The following is a 24,763-nucleotide window of genomic DNA, read 5'->3' as shown; positions in this document are numbered from 1 at the left end:
TCACTTGAGGCCAGGAGTTCAAGACCAACCTAGCCAACATAGTGAAACCCTGTTTCTACTAAAAATACAAAAATTAGCCAGCATGGTGGCATGCATCAGTAATCCCTGCTACTCGGAAGGCTGAGGCAGGAGGACTGCCTGAATCCGGGAGGCAGAAGTTGCAGTGAGCCGAGATTGAACCAACCATTGCACTACAGCCTGAGCAACAAGAGCAAAACTCCATCTCCAAAACAAAAACAAAAAACCAGAAACAAAAAACCACTCAAATATAGCAGTGGCGGGTGGCAGGTTGTATACCAACTTTAATGACACTAATGTTAATAAGTTCTGATAACCCGCTACCATCAGACCAGCGATGTGTATATTTGTATATATCTACTGATTGATTACCCTCCCCAGTAGATAATGAACAATTGAAGAGCGAATACATGTTTTGCTATTTGTTGAGCAATGCATTAAGAATGTTTTTATGAGGAGAAGATGTTAACATAAAAAGTATTTGACAAATTTCTAAATTTTCCTTGGACTTGATTAATCTTTACTCTTACTTTGACCTAATATTGTGTTAAGTGTAGGTTAATTTTTTTTGAGACAAACTTTTGCTCTTGTCGCCCAGGCTGGAGTGCAATGGCGTGATCTCGGCTCACTGCAACCTCCACCCCCGGGTTCAAGCTATTCTCCTGCCTCAGCCTCACAAGTAGCAGGGATTACAGGGGCCTGCCTGGCTAATTTTTGTGTTTTTAGTAGAGACGGAGTTTCACCACATTGGCCAGGCTGGTCTCTAACTCCTGACCTCAGATGATCTGCCACCTTGGCCTCCCAAATTGCTGGGATTACAGGCGTGAGCCACTGTTCCTGGCCTGGCTAATTTTTCTTTTCAAGCAGTTTAGTTCTGTTTTCTCTTTATTTTCCTAGAATGAAAAGTAATACATAGAATATACAGAATGTTTTGGGTCAAAAGCTATAAATTGCTTTTTTTTTTTTTTTTTTTTGAGGTGTTGTTTCATTCTTCTTACCCCGCTAGAGTGCAAATGGTATGATCTCAGCTCCCTGCAACCTCCACCTTCCAGGTTCAAGCGATTTTCCTGCCTCAGCCTCCCTAGTGGCTGGGATTACAGATGCCCACCACCATGCCTGGCTACTTTTTGTATTTTTAGTAGAGACAGTGTTTCACCATGGTGGCTAGGCTAGTCTCATACTCCTGACCTCAGATGATCCACCTGCCTCAGCCTCCCAAAGTGTTGGAATTACAGGTGTGAGCCATCACACCCGGCCTCAAATTGCTTTTTTCGTTTCATAGCTGTTTGAAAATCCTCAGATGATAGATTAATATTTACTTAAGAGTGAGGTTTTTTAAATTTGTAACATAATTAGAAAGTCTCCGAAATTAACTTTGGATATTTTAACCTGTCTTAAATGAGTCTAGCGGCTTCATGTATAGTTCACATGCTGTTAAAAGGTATACTTTAAATCAGTAGCTTATCATGATAGACAATTTCTCATCTATGTAACCATCCAATACCAGAGTTAGTGGTAGCTATCTTTTCTTCATAGGATGATTCAGGAATCTAAGCCCCTCCATTTTCTGGCTCTTCTTACCCCTAGAGCCTTCATGTTGTTTGCATTCACTTGGTTGGAAGGGGAGAAAGAGAAGCAGTGTCTACTTCTTAGAAGCCTTTGGCCCCTCTATTTACATTCCATTGATGGGAACTTACCACATACTCAGGTGAGCTAAGTAATATATTTCATGGCTGGATGCTTGCTTCCCCATCCATGTTAGTGCATACAGATAAGTCACACTGCAATTATTTTTAGGTAATTCAAAGGCATGCAGTAAATGTTTTGCTTTTGTTTAATTTCTCCAAAACACAGTAGATTATAAAAGCTGCTGATTAGTGGTAAGATAAGAGCATTCACTGCCTTCAAGTTACTTAGAGCTAGAGCCTTGAAGGAAGTTAGAAACTTTAAATAGGAATTTTCTTAGCCTCTGTTCAGTTACATCCAAAAGTACCTACTGTTACTCATGAGCTTAGCCTTTAGCAAATATATTGATGTTATTATTTTTCTGTACTTGCTGACTTCAAACGTGTGGTTTTAAATTAACATGGGTGTTTTAGATAATACTAAGTATCTTCATGATTTCCCCTAAATCATTTTCCAAAGGCTTTATCCCTATATATATAGAATTTTATACAGATTATCTAGGACAGATCAAGTAAGTAAAGAGATGACTGTAGTGTTTGTGATTATGATAGTCGTGTGTGTGTATGTGTACACACACATAAAGGATTATACATTTACTGGTTTTATTTAAGTGATGTTTAGGAAAAATGGACTTGATGTATTTAATACTTCATTTATATTATTGTTTATAGATGTTTAAATATATGAAATATGGTGCTTTCTACTAGTTGAATTTTCAAAGAGGGAACCTAACTTACTTTAATGCTTCTAGCCAAATTATCCTGCATGTACCCTCAGTAAGAATTGAAATACAGAAAACATTGCGTGAATAAAGCTATATCCAACTATAAATGAGATTTCTTAAAAATTCTTTCTCAGTAGATTTGGGTTGAATATGCTTGTGCAGTTTCTCATTGTACACTAACTTGAATCATGTATGAAGCAAAATCCTTGCAAAAAGCTGATTCACAGTTTGTTTCCAGACTACTAAAGAAAACTGAGTGTATGTTGATAGAATTTCTCACTATTTGCTAGGTTTTAGAATTAGCTTTTGAGATAGGAAGACAAAAGAGATTTGTTTCCTTCCAGTGAGGACCTTTGATCTCAGTACAGGAATTCTTAATCTGGAGTCAGTGCTAGAATTCTTGGAGGACATGAACATAGATAGAAAGAGTGGTAAAAAAGAAAAAATTTGAATTGATTAGTTTTATTTTTATTTTTAAATATTTATTTATTTATTTATTTATTTATTTATTTTTGAGTCTCACTCTGTCACCCAGGCTAGAGTGCAGTGGTGCCATCTCAGCTCACAGCATTCGAGTAATTCTCCTGTCTCAACCTCCTTAGTGACTGGGATTACAGGCCACCATGCCCAGATAATTTTTGTGTGTTTTGTTTGTTTGTTTTGAGATGGAGTCTTGCTCTGTTGCCCAGGCTGTAGTGCAGTGGTGTGATCTCGGCTCACTGCAACCTCCGCCTTCCTGGTTCCAGCAATTCTCCTGCCTCAGCTTCCCCAGTTGCTGGGATTACAGGTGCACACCACCACACCTGGCTCATTTTTGTATTTTTAGCAGACACAGGATTTTACCATGTTGGCCAGGCTGGTCTCAAACTCCTGACCTCAGGTGAGCTGCCCATCTTGGCCTCCCAAATTGCTGGGATTATAGGTGTGAGCCACTGCTCCCTGCCTGGAATTGATTTAAAAGACATAAGTGAGAAAACTGATCTAGGACAGGTAAAATAATTGTTAAAGGCATTGAAGATGAAATTTGTAGCTGTTCCAGTTTATATAATTATTTGATATTTCTCCTAAGGCTCTGTAACCCAGATAGTAGTCTAAATTTACTGTTCAGCAAAAAGAACAAGAATGTGAGTTATGATTGGTTCCAGGAATTTCTTTCAGTACTTGTAGTTCATTGAGTGTCCTGAGTTACTTGAAACAAGACAGAGTATAATCTGGCATGTATAGTCTTAGAAAATGTTTATAGATGTCATGCCATTTGCAGCATTAATAGGCTAGGATATGAATGTCTCCTAACTGGATACAGAGAGGACCTGAGAAAACATACTTAAAGTTAAAAGCCTCATGTCCCATATTAAAACTTCATCCTTCACCTGTCACTCAGAGGCTTGAATTGGTATGTTCCTTGCTAGCTTCTCCTCAGACCTACAGAAGTAGGAATTGTGGATTGAAAGATATTGGATGTATCTTCAATAAGAATATCAAAATGCCTCAGCATTATGGCTTGAATTAGGATAGAGAACACTGTGAACCAAGAAACAAAGCTTCAGTGACTGAGCTGGAAGGAGGGGTGACTTACGAGGCTGATTTATCACAAGGTGGAGGAGTGGTGGTAGGAATCCTGGCAAGGGTCCTTAAGGCTGATCAGTCTTCTGAATGCTGATAGAAACAGGATGGCTTGCATGTGACAGTTAGTAGCTAGGAGACAGCAGTTATCATAAAGTACCTAAAAAGGAAATACTGGAATATTCCAAGGTTACTGGGAGAACAGCCCAGTTTCAGATAAGGGCCAAGGAGGTTTTGTGAACTGGTTGAATGTATAGAGGAATTTTACTGTGTGAACTACAAGTTTATTGTTTTCAGTCCAGATATTTTTAGTGGAAATAGTCTTGAAGGAAGATCAGTGGAAGAATAAAACAGGAGAAAGAAACCAAGAGCGGTATGATATATTAGAGTACCAGGACAGGACAGCGTTGTGCTTTTAACGATTGTTGGTGATACAGATTACATGGTCATTTAAAAAGTTTTATTGGCTTAGGTGTTTAGAATACATTGGCTTTAAAATTGAACAATTGTATAGGCTCTCCAGCAGTTTTTTTTTTGCTTTTGAGTGACATGTAGCTGACCCCCAGTTATTCTACAGGTGAAAATATTATGAGAAAACAAATATAGAAAGTTGTCATTATTTAGCTGGGATGGTCTTGGGCAAGTCACTAAACATCTTCCTTCCCCTAGTTTCCTTGTAATTGATTTTCTAATTAGGCTTTTTTTTCCCCCCCCTCGAGACTGTGTCTCACTCTGTTGCTGAGGCTGTAGTGTCATGGCACGATCTTGGCTCACTGCAGCCTTTGCTTCCTGGGTTCAAGCAATTGTTGTGCCTCAGCCTCCCAGGAAGCTGGGATCACAGGTGTGCACCACCACACCTGGCTAATTTTTGTGTTTTTAGTAGAGACAGGGTTTCACCACGTTGGCCAGGCTGGTCTCGAACTCCTGACCTCGGGTAATCCACCCACCTCGGCCTCCCAGAGTGCTGGGATTACAGGCATGAGCCACCATGCCTGGTCTGGAATTGCTAATTTATGTGATCCAAATTTAAAGCCTGGCATTATACCATTAGCAACTAGCAAAGGAGTTTTTCTTTCCTTTTTCCGTTATCAGCTTTTGCTAATGGGTCTCTGAGAAACAGGTGGTTAATGTTAACTGTAATTTTAAAAGCATCTGTTACATGTGAGACAAACTCCCTCAGCTCTCCTTAAAACTGTGGTGAGCCTCGTTCAGTTGTGTTTAATATATGAACTTCCCTCATTGCAGGTATTGGCTATGTACCTTTGATACATTTGTATTTCTTTGTTAGCCCCCCACCCCCACCTCTTCAACCTCCACACAAAAACCAAAGCAGGATTAAATGTTTTCCTGTATCAGGAACTATGCTAAGCACTTTTTGTAGCCACTTAGTACCTTCCACTGTAAAATGTGCATAGTCAGCACTTAGTGATTTACTAAGATGATTTAACAAATTATTTCCTTTTAGATGTATGATTTTTAAAATAACGTTTATTACTTTTTGATTTAACTCATACATACTCTTGTTAGAAATTTAGAAGAAAACTTTAAAGGGAAGAGAAGAAGATATCACACATAGTCATAATTTTTAAGATTTTGGTTCCTGGTGTTTTGTTTGGTGTTTGGCCTAGGCTCATGTTAAAGTTATATTTGTTTTATAAGAGTGGAATGATTTTTTCCACTGTTGGTATTCCTTGAATATATGTGAATTTTTAATACATGGTATTCTGTAATTTCCATTTTTTTGTTTCCGTTTTGATTGTGTTATAATTTTTCATTATCCTAAGTAGAAGTAAACATTTAGAAAATCTTAATGAACATGTAATTTTGTATGCGATTCATTTAACTAGGGCTGCTGGGTCCAAAATGTTAATATTTTTAAGATTTTGTATAAATATTACCAAATAGCTCTCCCTACCAGCATTGTAAATACTTATTTTGCAAACCTGGCAACACTGAGGGTCATCATTTAAATATATTATTTGTTATTTGAAAGATTAAAATGGTCTATTTGCATTTCTTTGATAAAAAGACAGGTAATATTTTTTTTCTGAAATATTTATCTGTGTTTCCTTTAAAAATCTTTTAAAAATAACTTACGTATGTAATGTAGCAGCAAAATATTAGGGATTGTTTTTGAACTTGCTGAATGATTGAGTAGAACCTACATGTCAGTGGCCAAGAAAATTCTGAAAATGAAGAGTAATGAAGGACTTGCTCTACTGATTTGTAGATTGTATCATAAAACTTCAGAAAATAGTAATGTAAATTAACATGGCTCAACAGCTGGCATCACTTGAGCAGAAATAGACCTAAGTGTAACAATAATGTAACTAATGTTAAAAATTATGTTCTTGTCTGGGCTTGGTGGCACACACTTACAATCCCAACATTTTGAGAGACTGAGGCAGGAGGATTGCTTGAGCCCAGGAGTTCACTAGCTTGGACAACATAATGAGACCTCACCTTTACAAAAAAATTTTTTTTGTTCTCCTGATACTTTCTCTTGTAATTGTGACTGACAGTTGATTAACAACTTGAAGAAAAACAGAAAAGCACAAGATTTTTACCTCATAGCGTATACCAAAATAGAATCTAGATGTAGTAAATAATAAAGTAATAATTAAATAAGAAAAAAATTGGCGAAAAACTGTTAGATTTAAGAATTATACAAGAATAAATGCAAACTCAAAGCAATTGATTTGTTTGCCTGCTTTGTATATTTAGCCTTTTACCATATAATAGCCACCTTTTTAGTGTTTAGTGCTTCTAATCTTAAATACTAACTTGATGTTAATATTGTCACCACAGTTTTTCTGTTTTTTTATTTACCTAGTATTTATTGATTCATATCTTTATTTTCTTCCTTATTTTTATCTAAGTAACACATGTACATGACTTAAAAAAAATCAAATGAGCCAGACGTGGTGGCTCATGCCTGTAATCCCAGCACTTTGGGAGGCCAAGGCAGGCATATCACGAGGCCAAGAGATCAAGACCATTCTGGCCAACATGGTGAAACCTCATCTCTACTAAAAATACAAAAAATTAGCTGTGCGTGGTGGTGCACGCCTGTAGTCCCAGCTATTTGGGAGGCTGAGACAGGAGGATTGCTTGAACATGGGAGGTGGAGGTTGCAGTGAGCCAAGATCGCACCACTACACTCCAGCCTGGCAACAGAGTGAGACTCCGTCTCAATTAAAAAAAAAAAAAAAAAAAAAAAATACAAATGGTATTGTGACCAAAATAGCAATCCCCTGATCCCCTGTTCTGTCCTCTCCACCTCCAACCTGGTCCTCTAAGGAATGTTTTCATTTATTTTAGCTTTTTTCTTCTCTGGCATTTACATAATTATTTGCTGATATTTTATACACACTGACAGCATTGTGCTAATTGTGTACGATGAACAGGGAGTACATCTAAAGCCTTAGTAAAACATATGCAAAATAGAGTGTAGGAGTTGCCTCTCCAGCCCTCTCAAATTCAGAGGCCTGTGGACATCTCAATAAAGTATCAGAGCAGTGAGTGGTCTGGAACACGTTTTCAGAATGTGATGTTTTGTGGAATAAAATGATGTATTGGAGAATCCCATATAGCAAGTAACTGTGGGCAGCTTCTTGGCCCTGAGGTCTGTCTCTAGCCATTAGCCAGCAGGACGTCAAGGGCTTCAGTTATACAACCACAAGCAAATCAATCTCAGTGAGCTTAGAAATCGCTTTTTCCCAGTTGAGCATCCAGATTAGAATGCAGCACAGTGAGTACCTTGATTGCAGCCTAATGAGACCCTAAACAGAGGATTCAACTGAGCTGTGTTCAGATTCCTGAATCCACAGAAATTGAGAGATAATAGATAACCAATACAACTACCTTATGGCAGATACAGGAGAACTAGCATAGTGCGAAAGCATTCATACTTAGTTGAGTACGAAGGTATACTTTTGTCCATTTCAGGTAACAACTTGCTTTGAGTGGTTCTTGTTAATTGGAGAAAAAGGAATAAGTGAGGTCAGTAGCTGCATATCAAGTTTCAGGGGCTGCCACTACAGTTAATGTAACCACCTGATTAAGTTTATGATAGTCCGTAGTCATTCTTTAAGCATAGGCCAAACTAGTGAGTTAAATGAAGATGTAATAGATTTTGCCACCCCCGCTTCTTTAAGTCTTTGATTAAACTGTGCAGTTCCCCAGGGATGTAGTGTTTACTTCTAGTTTATTATCTCAGTAGGGAGAGGAAGTTCCACGAACTTCCCTTTAGCCATACTTAACCTTAATGACCTTTATCTTGTAGGTTAGAAAGCTGATATGGGGATTCTGCCAGTTGCCAAGTATGTCTTTTCCAATTACACATTCTGGAAGTGGGGAAATAACCACAGGGTGGGTTACTGGTCGTCCCCCTCTTAGACAAACATGAGTTACAACTCCATCATCTGTTACCTGACCACTGTAAGCCCCTGATTTAACTGGTGGAATACAATGGCATTTTGAATCCCCAGGAATTAATGTCAATTCAGAGATAGTGTCTATTAATACATGAAAGGTCTGGATATTTCCTTTTAACAATGCACAGTATCTCTAATGGCCGCAGAGCAGGTCCCTTTGGGAAAGGATTAAAAGATTTATTGTATGTACTTGGAATAGTTGCGCAGGGAGCTGGTTTCCCTTTCACTCAAGGGGCTCTGGGTCTGTGAACTGACCCAGGTCTGGAGACTGCTGAGAGACCATAACTCTCCACCAGTTAGATTTCTGTCTACCAGGCCTAAAGTTTTTCCTTCTACATAAATCAAACAGTACTCTTGTGGGCTGCCCACCTATTTTGTTCCTAGGGGCACTGGTAATAGTATCTACTGCCCAAGATCTCTGCAGGCCAAGACGTTGTGAATACCAGCGTGTCCCTACTGCCGTTTATAGACAATTTTCTCACTTTGTCTTTGATGATTAAGTGTGGGCACTTGGGCTGTGTTACCTTGGGATCCCATCATCTCCTTAGAAACCTCTTAATGACCACATTCCCCATAGTCATAGCTGACTTACAAAAAAGAGTAAGCTTACAGAGCTTTAAAAGCATGTAGATGTAGTTACTCCCTTCACTATTGTAGTTTTCATTGCCTCTGGGCCCTCTTGTGGAGCATAGCTGAGGAATGGGGCTGCATGTGTATAGTTCTCACATGGTAAGTCTAGTCCAGCATTACTAACTCCCGAAGTCACTGGACTCTGTCAATGCCAGGGAACCTCTGGTATCTCAGCTGTTAAATCCAGCTTTCAGTGCACCAACCAGATAAGCTATTGTAGTCACTTTCAGCAACATGAACTAATGTATGAAATCTGGAATCTCTAGTAAGCGCACCTGATACCAATTAATTTGACCTGTTATGGTTTTATATTCCACCTCCTTTGGTAAAATACTTTTAGAATCTACTATCATACATGTGCCTCAGATTTCTGTTGAGTATATAAGCTATTTTCTTCTGGTTATAGTGTGTATTTGTCTTCTTGGAGCATGCTGAGATTTGACCCTAGTGATGGATCTAGTGGCATCAGGGGCTGGTTTGGTAAGTCTTCAGGAGAATGAGCATCCCCCTTCAAGCCATCTACCCACGTAAAGTTATCAGAGGGCTTTCAAGCTTAAGAAGGCTAGTCTTGTCAAACCTTGGAAAGCAAGCTACTTCCACTGGTATAGGAGGCTCAGAATTACTTGGAGGATGGAGGAGAGCTATTCAAAATTGCTAGTTTGATCTGGGACCAACCAGATTTCTCTGTTCCAAGTTTTAGGATCCCATTCTTTGCCAGTGAAGATTCTTACTTCCAGATGAGAAACTCGGTGAGACTGAATTAAACTGTTATTGCCTCTGACACAATTAGATTTCCTGGCTTGATTTTCAACAAAATCAGCCCCTCACTTACAAGAAATGACACATTCTAGGATTCTTCGTGGAAATTCTCTGGCTTTCTCAGATTATCATTTAAGCTGAGCATTAACTTGAGCTTTTTGTTTTATCTCTGTAAATACTCATGTGTACTTAAAAGGATCTTTCTTAACCCTGCTACCTTTACAGCCATAATTATTGCCATAATTCCCAAATTCATCAGTCATGTAAGCTTTCAAGGCATGTGCTTAAATTGGCACTTTATCACAATCAGCCACCAGCAATAGCTTAATTTTCCCAAGTTACTATATGCCATCGATTACTAGCATCCCATTTCCTTGGCAAGGAGCTAAGCTCTATCTTTAATCCCAAGGATATGACTCAAATTCCCTCGTCTCTTCTTTTCTGATTTATCCCCTGGAACCAGTTTTTTTTTTTTTTTTTTTTTATCAATCTGGGTTTAATCAAGAGCCAGATTGTCGATAAAATTTATTACAAGTAATTACTAAGCTATGATAGAGGAGTAACTACAAAAATATAAAGGTAACTCTAGAGGATATCCTAGGGATTAAGGAGATTTCTCAAGAAAAGATAAAGTTGGAAAGGGAGAGGTCCCCTTTCTCAGGTTGGAGTTCAGACCTTGTCTGGTAAGTTGGATTGCTGCCCATTGGAATGTAGAGAAGTTCACTGTAAGTTCTTGCCTTGGCCAGAACTGGTTAGCAGTTGCTGGGTAGCAGGAAACAACCCTCTGAGTAGTTGTGTTGAATATGGCAGACAGTTTTATAGGGAAAGACAGGGCACTGCTCCCAGTATGAGTCTTGGAACATGCCAGTGTCCATATTGGAAGGGCTGCATCAAGAGAGTAATCACCAGTCCCAGGCTTGGGCACAAGGTCAACAAAAGACTGCATACTCTTGGTGTGAGGCTGACCACTGCTGGATTTTCTTATATATACTCACCAATGATGAACCATGCAGCAAGAGCAAAAAAAGCAAAACTCAACATACCAGAACTAGGAAGAGGAGACCCCTTCCTCTTGCAGTATCCTTTCAGAGCTCTGTACTGATAAAACTTAACATCCTTCTTAATGTAAAGGAGAAATATTTGTATAGTCTCATCCATTATTCCAGAGCAGATACTGAAGGTTAAATTTGGGGCCAAGAGGCAATACATTGATAATTGATACAGAGGTTTTCCCCTTGTGTCTAGTTTCTTAGCTAATTGCTTAAGAAATAAGACATTGAAAGCCGATTGGATGCTTGGTGTATAGGGATAGAGTTGGTCCATTATGTCTGACTTGTTTTATTATTGGTTCTAGTATTTATAAGATTTTTACTTTTTTCTTTGAATTCATGAATTTTACCTAGCTGGGCTTAGATGTGTGTCATTTTTCCATTCTGGCTACCACTAGATTTAAATCTTTTATTGATTAGGTGGATTTTCCTCTTAAAAATAATGTTTACTTGCCTTTCTTTTCTTTGTTCTTTTTCCTTTTCTTTTTCTTTTGAAATGGGGTCTCGCTCTGTTGCGCAGTCCTGAGTGCAGTGGCACAATCTCAGCTCACCACAACCTCGGCATCCTGGGCTCATCCCGGGCTTAAATGATCCTCCCATGTCAGCCTCCCAAGTAGCTGGGACTACAGGTATGCACCACCATGCCTGACTAATTTTTGTGTTTTTTGTTCAAGACCAGCCTAGGCAATGTGGCAAAACCTCATCTGTATAAAAAAATACCAAAAAAAACCCCAATAGCCAGGCATGGGTGGTGTGCAATTGTGGTCCCAGCTACTCGGGAAGCTGAGGTGGGAGGATTGCTTGAGCCTAGGAGATCGAGGCTGCCGTGAGTTCTGTTTGCACCGCTGCATTTCAGCCTGGGTGACAAGAGTGAGACCCTGTCTCAAAAAAAAAGGGAAGTTTTGCTAAAATTTCTCTAATGAGAACTTCTGCAAGATAAATATAGTAACTATAAAGACAGCCTACAAACTGGAAGAAAATATTAATATAAAAACTTGAAGATAATTGATATTTAAGACATTCCTTTTTGTGCTATGTTTATTTAGAAATCACTGTTACAGTACTAAACTTTTAACCTGGTTGGGTACCAGGTTAAATTGAAAATATATACATTTGTTGAAAATAATTTTCTATTTCAAAAGCAGAATAATACAAAGCAGAAAAAACACAAAACATTGGTATCAAGTGAAGTATGAAAAGTATACTTGTCATGGGGCATTATATATTTATTTTTCTAAAAAGTGATATTGAAGTGATACTGAAAGCTGTAATTCTGTTCATAACTAAGGTAAAATGAAAATATGGCTTACCACATGAAGGGCTATATGATTAGATCTCATTGGCCTGAAACTGCAGTTAGTTAATACAGAACTAGTGAAAGAAATAGTATCATGTCTATAGTGTCATTTTTTCTCCACAGCCCCTGAAGAGTTACATTTGAAAAACTGTAGAACAATAAAAGCAAAAAAACAGTCTTTGGAGAGCTCTGAAAATCAGTAATGTTTTAGCTTATACCTGAAGATAAAATAACAGTCTAACCTCATGAAGTAATAAAAAAAATTATGTCTAACTACATAGTATTTATATATGCATTCACAGAAAATGTGTGTGATATTGCTAAAAGCTATGTTGAAAAGGATTACCTAAACATTTATTATACAGTGATTCTCAGTTTGGCAGCGGGAAGGTCTTTCATTCAAGATTCCGGATTAAGTTCTTGAATTTACAAAGTAATGTAATTTGTATTATCTTTTCCGTCTGCTTGTCTTTCTCCAAAGCAAATGAATCTACTCTTAAGCAGCAGTGTAGAATACTAATTCTCTGTGCCCTTGTCTGCTTACCCGAGGTCCTACCAAATGGCTTACTGAGAAAAGTATACTTACCTAATAGAATTTGAAGAATGTGGACTCTTTACTGTGTAGATATCTAGATTGAATTGATTGATCTTTTAGATTTACCTTATAGGGAGCTTAGGCAGATTTAAAACTCATCTTTAACTACGATATTGACTGCTCTTTTCCATATATTTATATTTCCTCTTTGTAATCTTAATGGTTTTTTATTCTTCTCAATTTAAAAAAATGTTATTTTTAAACTACCTCGTATGCCTTCTGGAACAAGACAGAATATTAATTTTTATACTGCCTGCTAGTGCAATATAATAAAACATAATTATAGCAAATGTCATCATTTTTGTCATATGAATGTAATCTGTGATTCAGATGCTGCTTGTTGTAGCTTTCTCATTGAGGATCTATGGCTTAGGTCTCGAGGTTTTCTTTGTAGCGAAGTCTTAAACTGTAATGAATTGAGGACATTTAAGCCTATTAGTGTCACAGGGTGAATTTTTCCATACCTTTTCCCATGTTTGTGTGTATGTGTGTGTGAGAGAGAAAAAGAGAGAGATTTATGTACTTAAAAAATAGAATCATACTCATTTCTTTGTGCATTTAATGTCAGAAACAACTTTTTCTATCATTAGTGCTAACATAGATTCAGCTCATTTGTATTACTAGTTACATTTCATTGTACTGTGTGGATATATCATTTAGTGAAATGTTCCTTTATAGACATTTAAGTTGTTCAGTGAGGTTTTTTTTTAATAATAAATAGTACTATAATACTCATATCCATGCAAACAAATATTTTCTCTAAGTTGGGGGGGGAGGGCTGCATATAAATATTGGTAGCCAGAGGAGCAGTTTTTGGCAGAGGTGACTTGCTATCTACCAAAAGTTATTTTTCCTTTTTCATAGTGAAGAACATTCAAGGAGGCTGCTGGCAAACAGAGACTCCATTTCTCTACTTCCATAGCATTCAGATATGGCTAGCTAAGAAGTTCTTGCCTGTGAAGTATTAATATTAGCTGAAATGATATGCACTACTTCCAAACATGACTTACAAAAATTTCCCATGAAATGCTGTCTTATTATTGATATTCGTGGTTGACCTTGGAAGCCGCTTGTTAAGGATACAAGATCCTCTGTCACCTTAGGTCCCAGAATGACTGTGTGTCTGTAATCAGATTCAGATGTTCTAAAGCTATAGCCTTCTCTTTGGGTCTGTGGCTGCGTTATCAGAAATAGCCTTTCTGTTAATTTTCTGTTGGAATTATATTGCATACTTTTCCTTATCCTACACATAAAGACAATCCACATCGGAATATTCTGTTTATTAAGGTAGAAGCCACTTTGGTAGGCCAAGGCGGGAGGATTTCTTGAGCCCAGGTGTTCGAGACCAGCCTAGGCAAAATGGTGAAATCCTGTCTCTACCAAAAATACAAAAATTAACCAGGCACAGTCGCGTATGCTTCTGTTCGCAGCTACTTGAGAGGCTGAGGTGGAAGGATAGCTTGAGCATGGGAGATTGAGGCTACAGTGAGCTGTGGTTGTGCCACTGGACCCTAGCCTGGGTGACAGAGTGAGACCCTGTCTCAAAGAAAAAAAAAAACCCACCACCAAAAAGGTAGATTATTAGGTCATTGATTTAAACCCTTCCTTATATAAACTATAACTTAGCTATAAATTATAAATATTTAAAGCTCTAAATTTTCTTGTAAACACTGTTTTAGATGGATCCTATAGTTTTTGAAATGTTTTTATTCAGTTTTAAAAATTTTCTCATTACCAAACATTTGGGGACATTTTATATATATTTTTGTTACTGATTTCTAAATCAGATGGGACAGATTTTTAAATCTGTTATTGCAAGAGAGCTTGCTCTGTATTATTTCAGTGTTTAAAAACTTACGGAGGTTTGATTTATGATTTATTTTGGTGAATATTCTTATGTGTAATTGAAAAGAATGTGTATCCTGTAATTGTTGGTGTTAAGTTTTATGCATTAGTTAGATCACATTTATTAGTAATTTTATCCCTATCTTCTATACACATTTATTTTTTTGTTTGCTGCTTCTATCAGTTACCAAAAGATGTGTGTTAAAAATTTCAGCCATGGCTATGAATTTGCCTCTTTCTTCTTTTAGTTCAGTTTTTGCTTTATGTATTTTGGGACTCCTGTTAATTGGTGTAAAAATTTGATGTTGTTACAACTTCCTAATGAATTTACCATTTTATTATTATAACATATTTCTCTGTTTGGTAGTGTTCTTGTCTTGATTTCTGCTTTGACGTGAATATAACCACAACATGTTTCTTATGGTTCATGTTTGCATGGTGTGTGTGTATGTGTGTATATGTGTGTATATGTATATAGATATATGTGTATATACACACACACCCATATATATCCTTTTATTGCTACCTATCTGTGCTCTTATATTAAAAGTGTGTCTCTCGTAAATATTATGTGGTTGGGTCTTTTTTTTTTTTTTTTTTTCGAGACACTTTTGCTCATGTCACCCAGGCTGGAGTGCAGTGGCACGATCTCGGCTCACTGCAACCTCCGCCTCTCGGGTTCAACCAATTCTCCTGCCTCAGCCTCCGGAGTAGCTGGGACTACAGGCTCCTGCCACTACGCCCGGCTAATTTTTTTGTATTTTTAGTAGAGACAGAGTTTCACCATGTTAGCCAGGATGGTCTCCATCTCCTGACCTCGTGATCCACCCTCCTCGGCCTCCCAAAGTGCTGGGATTACAGGCGTGAGCTACCGCACCCAGCCAGTTGGGTCTTTTTATCCAGCCTGGACAATCTCTCTTTCATGAAGTTGGTTTTGTTTTTATTTTTTGTTTTAGTTTTTAGTCTGAAAATATTTTATTTGCCTTTTTTTGAAAGGTTTTTTTTTTGCCAAATAAAAAATTCTGGGTGGACTTTTTCATCTTTCTTCAGGACATTAAATATATTACTATATTATCCATGGGCTTGCTTTGTTTTTAATGGGAAGTGTGTCATTATTCTATTCCTTGCTTCCCTATATGTAGTCTTTGGTTGCTTGAATTTTTATTTTCTCTTCTTGAAAATGTTCAGCACAATTTGATTATGTGCCACATGTGATTTCTAAAACAAATTCTTAACTTAGTCGTGATCCTCTGTATTATGACAGGCTGCATTATCCAACGACCTATGCCCATACTTGGCAATGCTTCTAACAGTTGCCATTCTCTGCCAACTCAAGAAAGGCTCATACATGGCTCTCTGAAGTTTAATTCTTTTTTTTATTTTAATCCTTTTTCTTGCTCTGTCTCCCAGGCTGGAATGCAGTTGAAGATGACAGTTCATTGCAACCTTAAACTCCTGGACTCAAGTGACCCTCCCACCTCAGACTACTGAGTAGCTGGGATTATAGGCATGTGCCACTGTGCCCAACTAATTATTTTAAAAATGTTTTGTAGAGTCAGGGTATCACTGTGTTGCCTAGGCTGCTCTCAAACTCCTGCCCTCAAGTGATCCTTCCTCGCTGGCCGCCAAAGCTCCGAGATTACAAGAGTGAGCCACTGCATCTGGCCTAGAGTTCAGTTCTTTAAATTCATTTGTTTCATACCTCTCTGAGAGCTTATAAAAGGTACAACTTTGTTTACTTCTGGATGAATAACCAATATGTCAGGGTCAGTATCATTTATTATATAAATAATTTTCCTCTCTAAAATTGAAATATCTGCTTTGTCATAGTGGAAGTTATATCTGTCTGGATCTGTTTCTTCTGCATTAATTTTTTCCCTTAATGCAAAGAGCTATTATGTATTTTTATTTCTATATTTTCTTCTCTTATATTACTTGCTTACTTTTTTTTTCCCCTCCTTGAGACAGTCTTGCTCTGTTACCCAGGCTGCAGTGCAGTGGCATACTCACAGCTCACTGCAGCTTCATCCTCCACCTCCACCTTCTGGGCTCAAGTGATCCTCCCACCTCAACCTCCCAAGTAGCTGGGACCACAGGTGTGCAGCACCACACCTGACTAATTTGTGGATTTTTGGTAGAGGTGGGTTTTGCTACATTGCCCAAGCTGATCTCAAACTCCTGAGCTCAAGCGATCTGCCTGCCTCGGCCTGTGAAAGTGCTGGTTTACAGGAATGGACCACAATGCCTGGCCTTGTTTACTATTTATGATTGTAAATCATAAATCCTCTCTCTCTCTCTCTCTCTCTCTCGTCTTTTTCGTTAAGAGATGGGGTCTCACCATTTAGCCAGGCTGGTCTGGAACTCCTGACCTCAAGTATTCCACCCATGTCGGCCTCCCAAAGTCTTGGGATTACAGGCGTGAGCCACTGCGCCCAGCCTTATTGATTCATTTTAGAGACAGGGCTTCACTCCATCGCCCAGGCTAGAGTGTGGTAGCATGATCATAGTTCACTGTAGCCTCAAACTCCTAGGCTCAAGTAATCGTCCTCCCTCAGCCTCCCAAGTGGCTGGGACTGTGGTCACGTGCCACCATTCCTCACTAATTTTTTTTTTGAGACAGAGTCTCGCTTTGTTGCCCAGGCTGGAGTGCAGTGGCACAATCTTGGCTCACTGCAAGCTCTGCCTCCTGGGTTCACACCATTCTCCTGCGTCTGTCTCCCAAGTAGCTGGGACTACAGGCACCCGCCACTACACCTGGCTAATTTTTTGTATTGGTAAAGACGGGGTTTCACCGTGTTAGCCAGGATGGTCTCGATCTCCTGACCTCGTGATCCACCCACCTCGGTCTCCCAAAGTGCTGGGATTACAGGCGTGAGTCACCGTGCCCAGCCTATTTTTTTGTTTTGTTTTTTGTAGAGATGAGGGTCTGTGTATGTTGCCTGGGCTGGTCTTGAACTCCTGGCCTCAAGTCATCCTCCTACCTTGGCCTCCCAAGTTGTCAGAAATACAGGTGCAAGCCACTGTACCTGGCCCCAAGTTTTTGTTTGTTTTTTGACAGGGTCTCGCCCTGTCGCCCACACTGGTGTGCATTGGTATGATCTTTGCTCACTACAGCCTTGACCTTTCAGGCTCAAGTGATCCTCTGATCTCAGCCTACCAAGTAGCTGGGACTACAGGCATGCACCACCATTCTAGCTAATTTTTGTAATTTTTGTAGAGACAGGGTTTCATTATGCTGCCCAGGCTTGTCTCAAACTCCTGTGCTCACGTCATCTGCCTACCTTGGTCTCCCAAAGTGCTGAGATTACAAATGTGTGCCACCATGCTTGGACTAGAGTTTTAATATTTCTAATGCAGGTTCCTGTGCACCAGTCTTAGAATGTTTTGAGCTCTTCATATGTTACCGGTGGGAGTATAAGTTAGTACAATTACTTTGGGAATTAAAATTCTACTCAGACTGCCTTTACGTTACTGGACCCCTGTAAAAGTGAGGAAGTAACTTCTTCAGTTTTGTGCCACACTTTGTTACCTAGGTTGCAAAGCATTTCTGCTTCAGTCCTTAGTCTAAAAGTTGCTCTTGATCTGCTCTATTCACTTCTAGTTTCACCATCATCCTGAGCTTACAGGACGTGACACGTTATTCAGCAGAGGTGAACCTTGCCCAGATACCATGGTATTATTTTCTTCTTGACCCTCTCTTACCACCATAATCTTCTTTCTAGTTTTCTCTTTACTTTAAAAACAAAACCCCCCAGACACTAATGTGATGAGACAGTGAAACAGTATTATGTATAGAAAGTCTTCTCTTTCACTTGGAGCAAGGGAAAGTGGTTCTCCCCAGTGGAAGGTCATTAAAGAAGGGATATGCTCAATCACAATGGGCTAAATTAAAAGAACTGACAATACCTAGTCTTGGGTGAGGATGTAGAGCACCTGAAAATCTCACATCTTGCTGGATTTCATACATTGCTGGTGGAAGCGTGATTTATTACAACTTGTTTTGAGAAATTGTTTGGCATATCTACTAAGCCTTGATGTGTGTGTATAATGTGTGTTAACAAATCTGCTCTTGGGTCTGTAATACAGAAAAGAATGTTTATATTCATCAAAATGTGTGTACGTAACAGTTTGATTTGTGATAGCCCTAAACTGCAACTGCAACTGCAACTGAGTAATGTTGAGTACTCATATTCCTCAACAGTAAAATGTGTGATAGATGGTGGTATATTCATACAATGAAATAATATTCAGCAATACAAAAAAGGCATTACTAATACACATAACAATGCTGTTGAATCTTACAGCTTTGTTTGAAAGAAATAAAAAACAAAAGATGACACCATTTATATGAGTTTCAGTATCATGTCAAACTAATTCATGGTAATATGCGTCACTATAATAATTACCCTTTGTGCTGGGGATGGTTACTGCTTGGAAGGCAACCTAAGGGAGCCTGTTTTAGTTCTGGAAATGTTTTCTATCTTTATCTTGGTTGTGGTTACACAGGTGGGTTTATTTATAAAAATATAAAATAAAAAGAAATAACAAGATTAATGCATTTTACTGTATGTAAATATACCTTAGTACACAAAATTTTATTTTTTTAGAATTCATATTTTTATACATTTCCTCTGATCCCTACCTCTGCCCAAGAAAATCTCAAAGAATCCTGCCCACTGGAATGCAAACTGGAATTACATTAAATTTGCCTTGTAAGTTGGCAAGACTCTCAAACTTTATTGATATAGCACTAAGTCTTTTTTTAAAATTCAGAATATGATACCTGTTGAAGTCTTTTTTTATATCCTGTAAGTTTTAATAATTTTCCTCATTAAAAATTGTCTTAGATGTATTCTTAGGTATTTTTTGTTGTGAACAAGCTACTAATCCATTTATATTTTCTAGGTATTGCGCTGTTATTTTGTGTATTTATCTTGTCAACTACCTTGTCAAATTTTCCTATTATTAATCTCTTGAATCACTTTAATAGAGACTCCTGGATTTTCTTATCATCTCTAGGAAAGGAGAATTGTCTTTACTCAAATTTTACTAACTTTTGCATTCACTAAAGACCCTGTGTTAAATGGTTAGGGGGCATCCTTGCCTTGTTCTTTAATTAGTTGAAATATCTTAAGTATTTCAACAGCAAATATATTTTAGTCTTTTTATCCTTTGAGTAGATTTTCTTGAACTCTAATTTTCCTAGAAAGTTTTTTTTCTTTTTGGATTAGCTGCAGAATTTTATATACATTTTTGAGATCTAATTTGATATATAGTTGTTTTAATTTTTCATTTTCTTGATAAATCAGTTATTTGATTTCCTAATATTAAGCCGTTCTTGTATTCTTGAAAAAAATGCCTCTTATTTTGTGCATTCTTTGTATGCACTACTCGTGCATTATGCTTTTTGATAACTCAGAAAGTTTGTGTCTATGTAGAAGTGAAGTTAACTTAATTTTTATCCTTTTCATAATACGGTTTGAATATTATCTATGCTTGCTTAATTATTGTACTTAATGGGATTGGTAAGATTAGGTTTGTTTTGGATTCTATTGTAAACAAATCTTTGAAACCTAGTAAGTCACTTTTTATTGGTCTTTAAAAATGAGGCAGTCTCTATTTTATTAGGCTACAGAGAAATAATTTCAGGTAAGTAATTTTCTTGTTCAGATAGAAACACACACAAACACACAAACTTTTTTGAAAATTTATTTGCTATAATATCAATTTTTTTTGAAGTTTTCATTTTTATATTTTTTTTTCCACAGTCCGTGGTGGATGACTGGATTGAATCATATAAACAAGACAGGGACATCGCACTTCTGGATTTAATCAACTTTTTTATCCAGTGTTCAGGATGTCGAGGTACAGAATGTTGAAATAAATGATGTACATTGAGCCTGTCAGTTCAGCAGTGTGACTTTTACTTCACCTGCCACTAGTCATACATAATTTACCCTAAAATAAAACATTATATGCTGATCTTTTTCTGATAGAGAATATTATTGGTAAGTTATTTAAGGATGTTCCATTTTTGTTCTTGTTCAGTTTTGCTCCTATAAAGTGTAACACATTTATATAGTTTTTGAAATTTTGGGAGGAAATCTAAATTCGTTTAGTAGTTTTATGAATTGATTTTTTAGATCATAGGCTTTTATAATTTTTACTCATATTATTTGTACGTATACTCCATATTAGGAAGTATGCTGGTTGCTAGCATTCGTTCTTTTATATCCCTGCCAGTATTTGGTAGTCATTTTATAGTTAGGTTTAAATAATTTTCTTAAAGTAATACAAGTAGCAGAATCAGGTGTCTTAAGTTTGCAATTGTAAGGTGATTAAAGCGAAATTTTATTTTTATCATTTTAGGAGATAACTGCTAGATTTTTTTCTCCTCTGGATAAATCTTAAAAGGTTAATTTGTATTACAGGGGGGAAATGAGTTGTTAAATCACCATTCTCTGCTTGTGAATACAGAAGGAATAGTAATCTTTTATTGAGATAACTGACCAAATTGATTTCTTGAAAGCTTGTTTGTTTATATCCAAGTTATCACTTACCATATTGACATAAGTAGTTTATCAAATATTTACAGAGCACCAACCTTGTATGAGATACTCCATCAGGGTATACAGAAGTTATCAAGGCAGTCTCTGCCCCTAAAAAGTGTTAAAGTATGTGTAATTTTTAAAGGCATCTTCATTGTGAGGAGCAAAGTGGGAAATACATTAATAATTCAGCGAAGGGCTCAGTGCCATAAGTATAATAAAACTGGTTACTATTTAATGACTGCAATATGTGGCAAGCTGTGTGCTTTACATACATTAGCTCATTTAATCTTTGTTAACAGTCCCATCAGGCAGATGGGATCTTTATTTTGTAGATCAGCAAACTGAGATGAAAGGGTTTAGGTAAATTTATTCCAGATCATACAGTTAGCAAGTGTGAAACTCAAGATTGAGAGTCAAGCCGTGTCACCTGGAGTGTGTGTCCCCAACTATAAGACACTGTGGGAGTAATAAGAAAGAGCAAGGGATGCTGATGCAGCCTAGGCTGTGTGTCTCTGTGTATATGTATGAATGTGGGGAGGTTGTAAAAAAGTATATCCTACAAAAAGCAAACTCTGAGGTGAGATTAAAGATGAGTAAAAGGAAGTTAGAAGGATGAGAAAGGCAAAAGGTAACATATTATGCAAAAAGACCTTAAGACAAGAAAGCATGGTTCAGTCCCGAACATAGGGGGTTCTGTGGCTGAATCGTAGAGCATGGAAATGGGTGAAGATTGGCAAGAGATTAGGCTATTATAAAGTAAGAGAGTTTGCTCATTTTATAGCCTTAAAGTAGGTGAGGCAAGCACTGATGATGTGCTTTATATACATTTTCTCATATAGTCCTATTAATCAACAGACCTGTTGGATTGGGCTTTAATTTGAAAGCAATTAATAGTGTTTAAAATTTTTCCTTTTGAAATTTGTTTTCATGGTTCAAAATAAAAAAGTTTAAAAGTTGTATAATAAGAAGTCTTTGCCTTCCTGCCTTCCCATCCATCTATGCACACTTAACTGCTCTTAACTGTCCATCTATCTAGTTTTCATGCCTATAAGATAGGAATGTATATTCTTTCCTTCTCCACCTCACCTGTCTTACACAAAAGGTAATGGTGTATAGAGACCTTTCTCCTTCATTTTTCTTTCTTCTTTTTTTTTTTTTTTTTTGAGCCGGAGTCTCTCTCTGTTGCCCAGGCTGGAGTACAGTGGCGTGATCTCGTCTCACTGCAAGCTCTGCCTCCTGGGTTCACGCCTTTCTCCTGCCTCAGCCTTCTGAGTAGCTGGGACTACAGGCTCCTACCACCACTCCCGGCTAATTTTTTGTATTTTAGTAGAGATGGGGTTTCATCGTGTTAGCCAGGATGGTCTCGATCTCCTGACCTTGTGATCTGCCCACCTCAGCCTCCCAAAGTGCTGGGATTACAGGTGTGAGCCACCGCTCCCAGCCTCTCCTTTGTTTTTAAAAACGCAGGCTCATTGCATCCCTTTGTGTGTATGTACAATAATTTATTTAACTAGACTTCTTTTTTTTTTTTTTTTTTGAGACGGAGTCTCGCTCTGTCACCCAGGCTGGAGTGCAGTGGCGCGATCTTGGCCCACTGCAACCTCCGCCTCCCGGGTTCACGCCATTCTCCTGCCTCAGTCTCCCGAGTAGCTGGGACTACAGGCGCCCGCCACCACGCCCGGCTAATTTTTTGTATTTTTAGTAGAGACGGGGTTTCACCGTGGTCTCGATCTCCTGACCTTGTGATCCGCCCGCCTCGGCCTCCCAAAGTGCTGGGATTACAGGCGTGAGCCACCGCGCCTGGCTTAACTAGACTTCTATTAAAAGACCATTGTGTTATTTGTAGTGTTTTGGTGTTACAGAGAATGCTTACTGTAATGAGTAATTTTATGTATACCTTATTTGGTCTTTATGAAAGAATGTCTGTAGGTAAATGTACTTGTTATATTAGATACTGCCAAATCGTCAGCTATAGGAATTGTATTCTTCTATACTCTCATCAGTGATACATTAAAATGTCTGCTTTTTCTTAGCCTTTTCAACAATGTGTATTTATCAAGTTTTTGGATTAGTCTTCAGAATGATTTGAAGATACTATTCCAGTCTGATTTTTAAAAGTGCTTTGAAGTTCACGTAATATACAAGTAAGCATTTTAAAGTGTACCAATTCAGTAGCATTTAGAGCATTCATAAATGTGCAGCTGCCATACATTGGGTTGCTGTAACAAGACCGTAGACTGGATGGCTTACAAATAATAGAAATTTATTTCTCACAAGTCTGGAGGCTGGAAGTCTGAGATCAGGGTCTCAGTATCATCTGGTTCTGGTGGGACCCTCTTCCACATTGCGGAATACTAACTTCTAGTTGTACCCTCACATGGCAAAAAAGAGGTTGAGAGCGTTTTCTGGGGTCCCCTTTATAACGGCACTTATCTCATTCATGAGGGTCCCCCTCTCATCACCTAATTGCATACCAAAGGTCCCACCTTCTAATACCATCACTTTGGGGGTTAGGATTTTCATATAGGAATTTTGGGAGGACACAGCATTCAGTCCATTGTAGCAGTTGCCACCTCTGTCTTTTCTCAAAACTTTAAAAATCTCCCCAGGAAAATACCCTATACCTGTTAGGTAATCATTATTTGTTCTTTTCTCCCCCATCCCTTGGCAATCATGAGTCTACTTTCTGTCCCTGAGGATTTGCCGGTTCTGATCATTTTATATAAAAGAAACCACACAATATGTCACCTTCTCTGTGTGACTTCTTTCATTTAACATATGTTTTTGAGGTTCATTTAAGTTGTAGCATGTATCAGTAGTTCATTCTGTTTAGGACTGAACAATAATCCTTTGTATGTATATATCACTATTTGTTTATCCATTCACCTGTTGAAGGACATTTGAGTGTGTTTCACTATTGTGAATATGGCAACTTTGAACATTTGTGAACAAATACTTGTTTAAGTACCGTTTTTGAGTCTTTGAGGTGTAAATTCCTAGGAGTAGAATTGCTAGGTCATATAATAATTCTGTTTAAACTTTTTGAGGAACCACCAAACTGTTTTCCACAGTGGCTGCACCATCTTATATTCCCACCAGAAATGTATGAGGATTCCTATTTTTCTACATCCTCAACAACACTTGTTATTTTGTAGTTTTAAAAATTATAGCCATCCTACTGGGTATAAAGTGGTGTCTAACTGTGGTTTTAATTTGTGTGCACTTAATGCCTAATGATCTTGAACTTCTTTTCGTGTGCTTGTTGGACATGTCTGTATTTTCTTTGAAGAAATATACGTTCAAGTCCTTTGCTCATTTTAAAATTAGATTATGTGTGTTTTTGTTGATGAGTTGTATATATTATGGATACCAAACCTTTATCAAGTATAGAACTTCAGCTATTTTTGCCCACTCTCTGGGTTGTCTTTTTAACTTTCTTAATGATGTTCTTTGGTGCACAATAGGTTTATATTTTATTAAGTCTGACCTCCCTCCCTCCCTCCCTCCCTCTCTCCTTCCTTCCTCCTTCCTTCCTTCCTTCCTTCCTTCCCTTCCTCCCTCCTTCCTCCTTCCCTTCCTTCCTTCTCTCTCTCCCCTTCCTTCCTTCCTT

At 37.9% G+C, this 24,763-nt stretch overlaps 1 protein-coding gene across 2 annotated transcripts in view; it reads left to right on the top strand.

Moving 5' to 3' along the window:
- The window catches only part of STAG1 (stromal antigen 1), a 306,806-nt gene that overhangs the window by 47,280 nt on the left and 234,763 nt on the right, over nt 1–24,763 (top strand). For both annotated transcript variants that reach the window (XM_012000038.1, XM_012000037.1), the window contains exon 4: nt 20,371–20,467. In XM_012000038.1, coding sequence (XP_011855428.1) covers nt 20,371–20,467 — 97 coding nt within the window. The remainder of the gene's footprint in view (nt 1–20,370; nt 20,468–24,763) is intronic.

Source organism: Mandrillus leucophaeus, unplaced genomic scaffold (genome assembly GCF_000951045.1).
Source record: "Mandrillus leucophaeus isolate KB7577 unplaced genomic scaffold, Mleu.le_1.0 Scaffold612, whole genome shotgun sequence".
NCBI classification, from domain to species: domain Eukaryota; kingdom Metazoa; phylum Chordata; class Mammalia; order Primates; family Cercopithecidae; genus Mandrillus; species Mandrillus leucophaeus.
The sequence above is the reverse complement of the archived record's forward strand: the minus strand, read 5'-3'. Positions and strand labels throughout refer to the sequence as shown.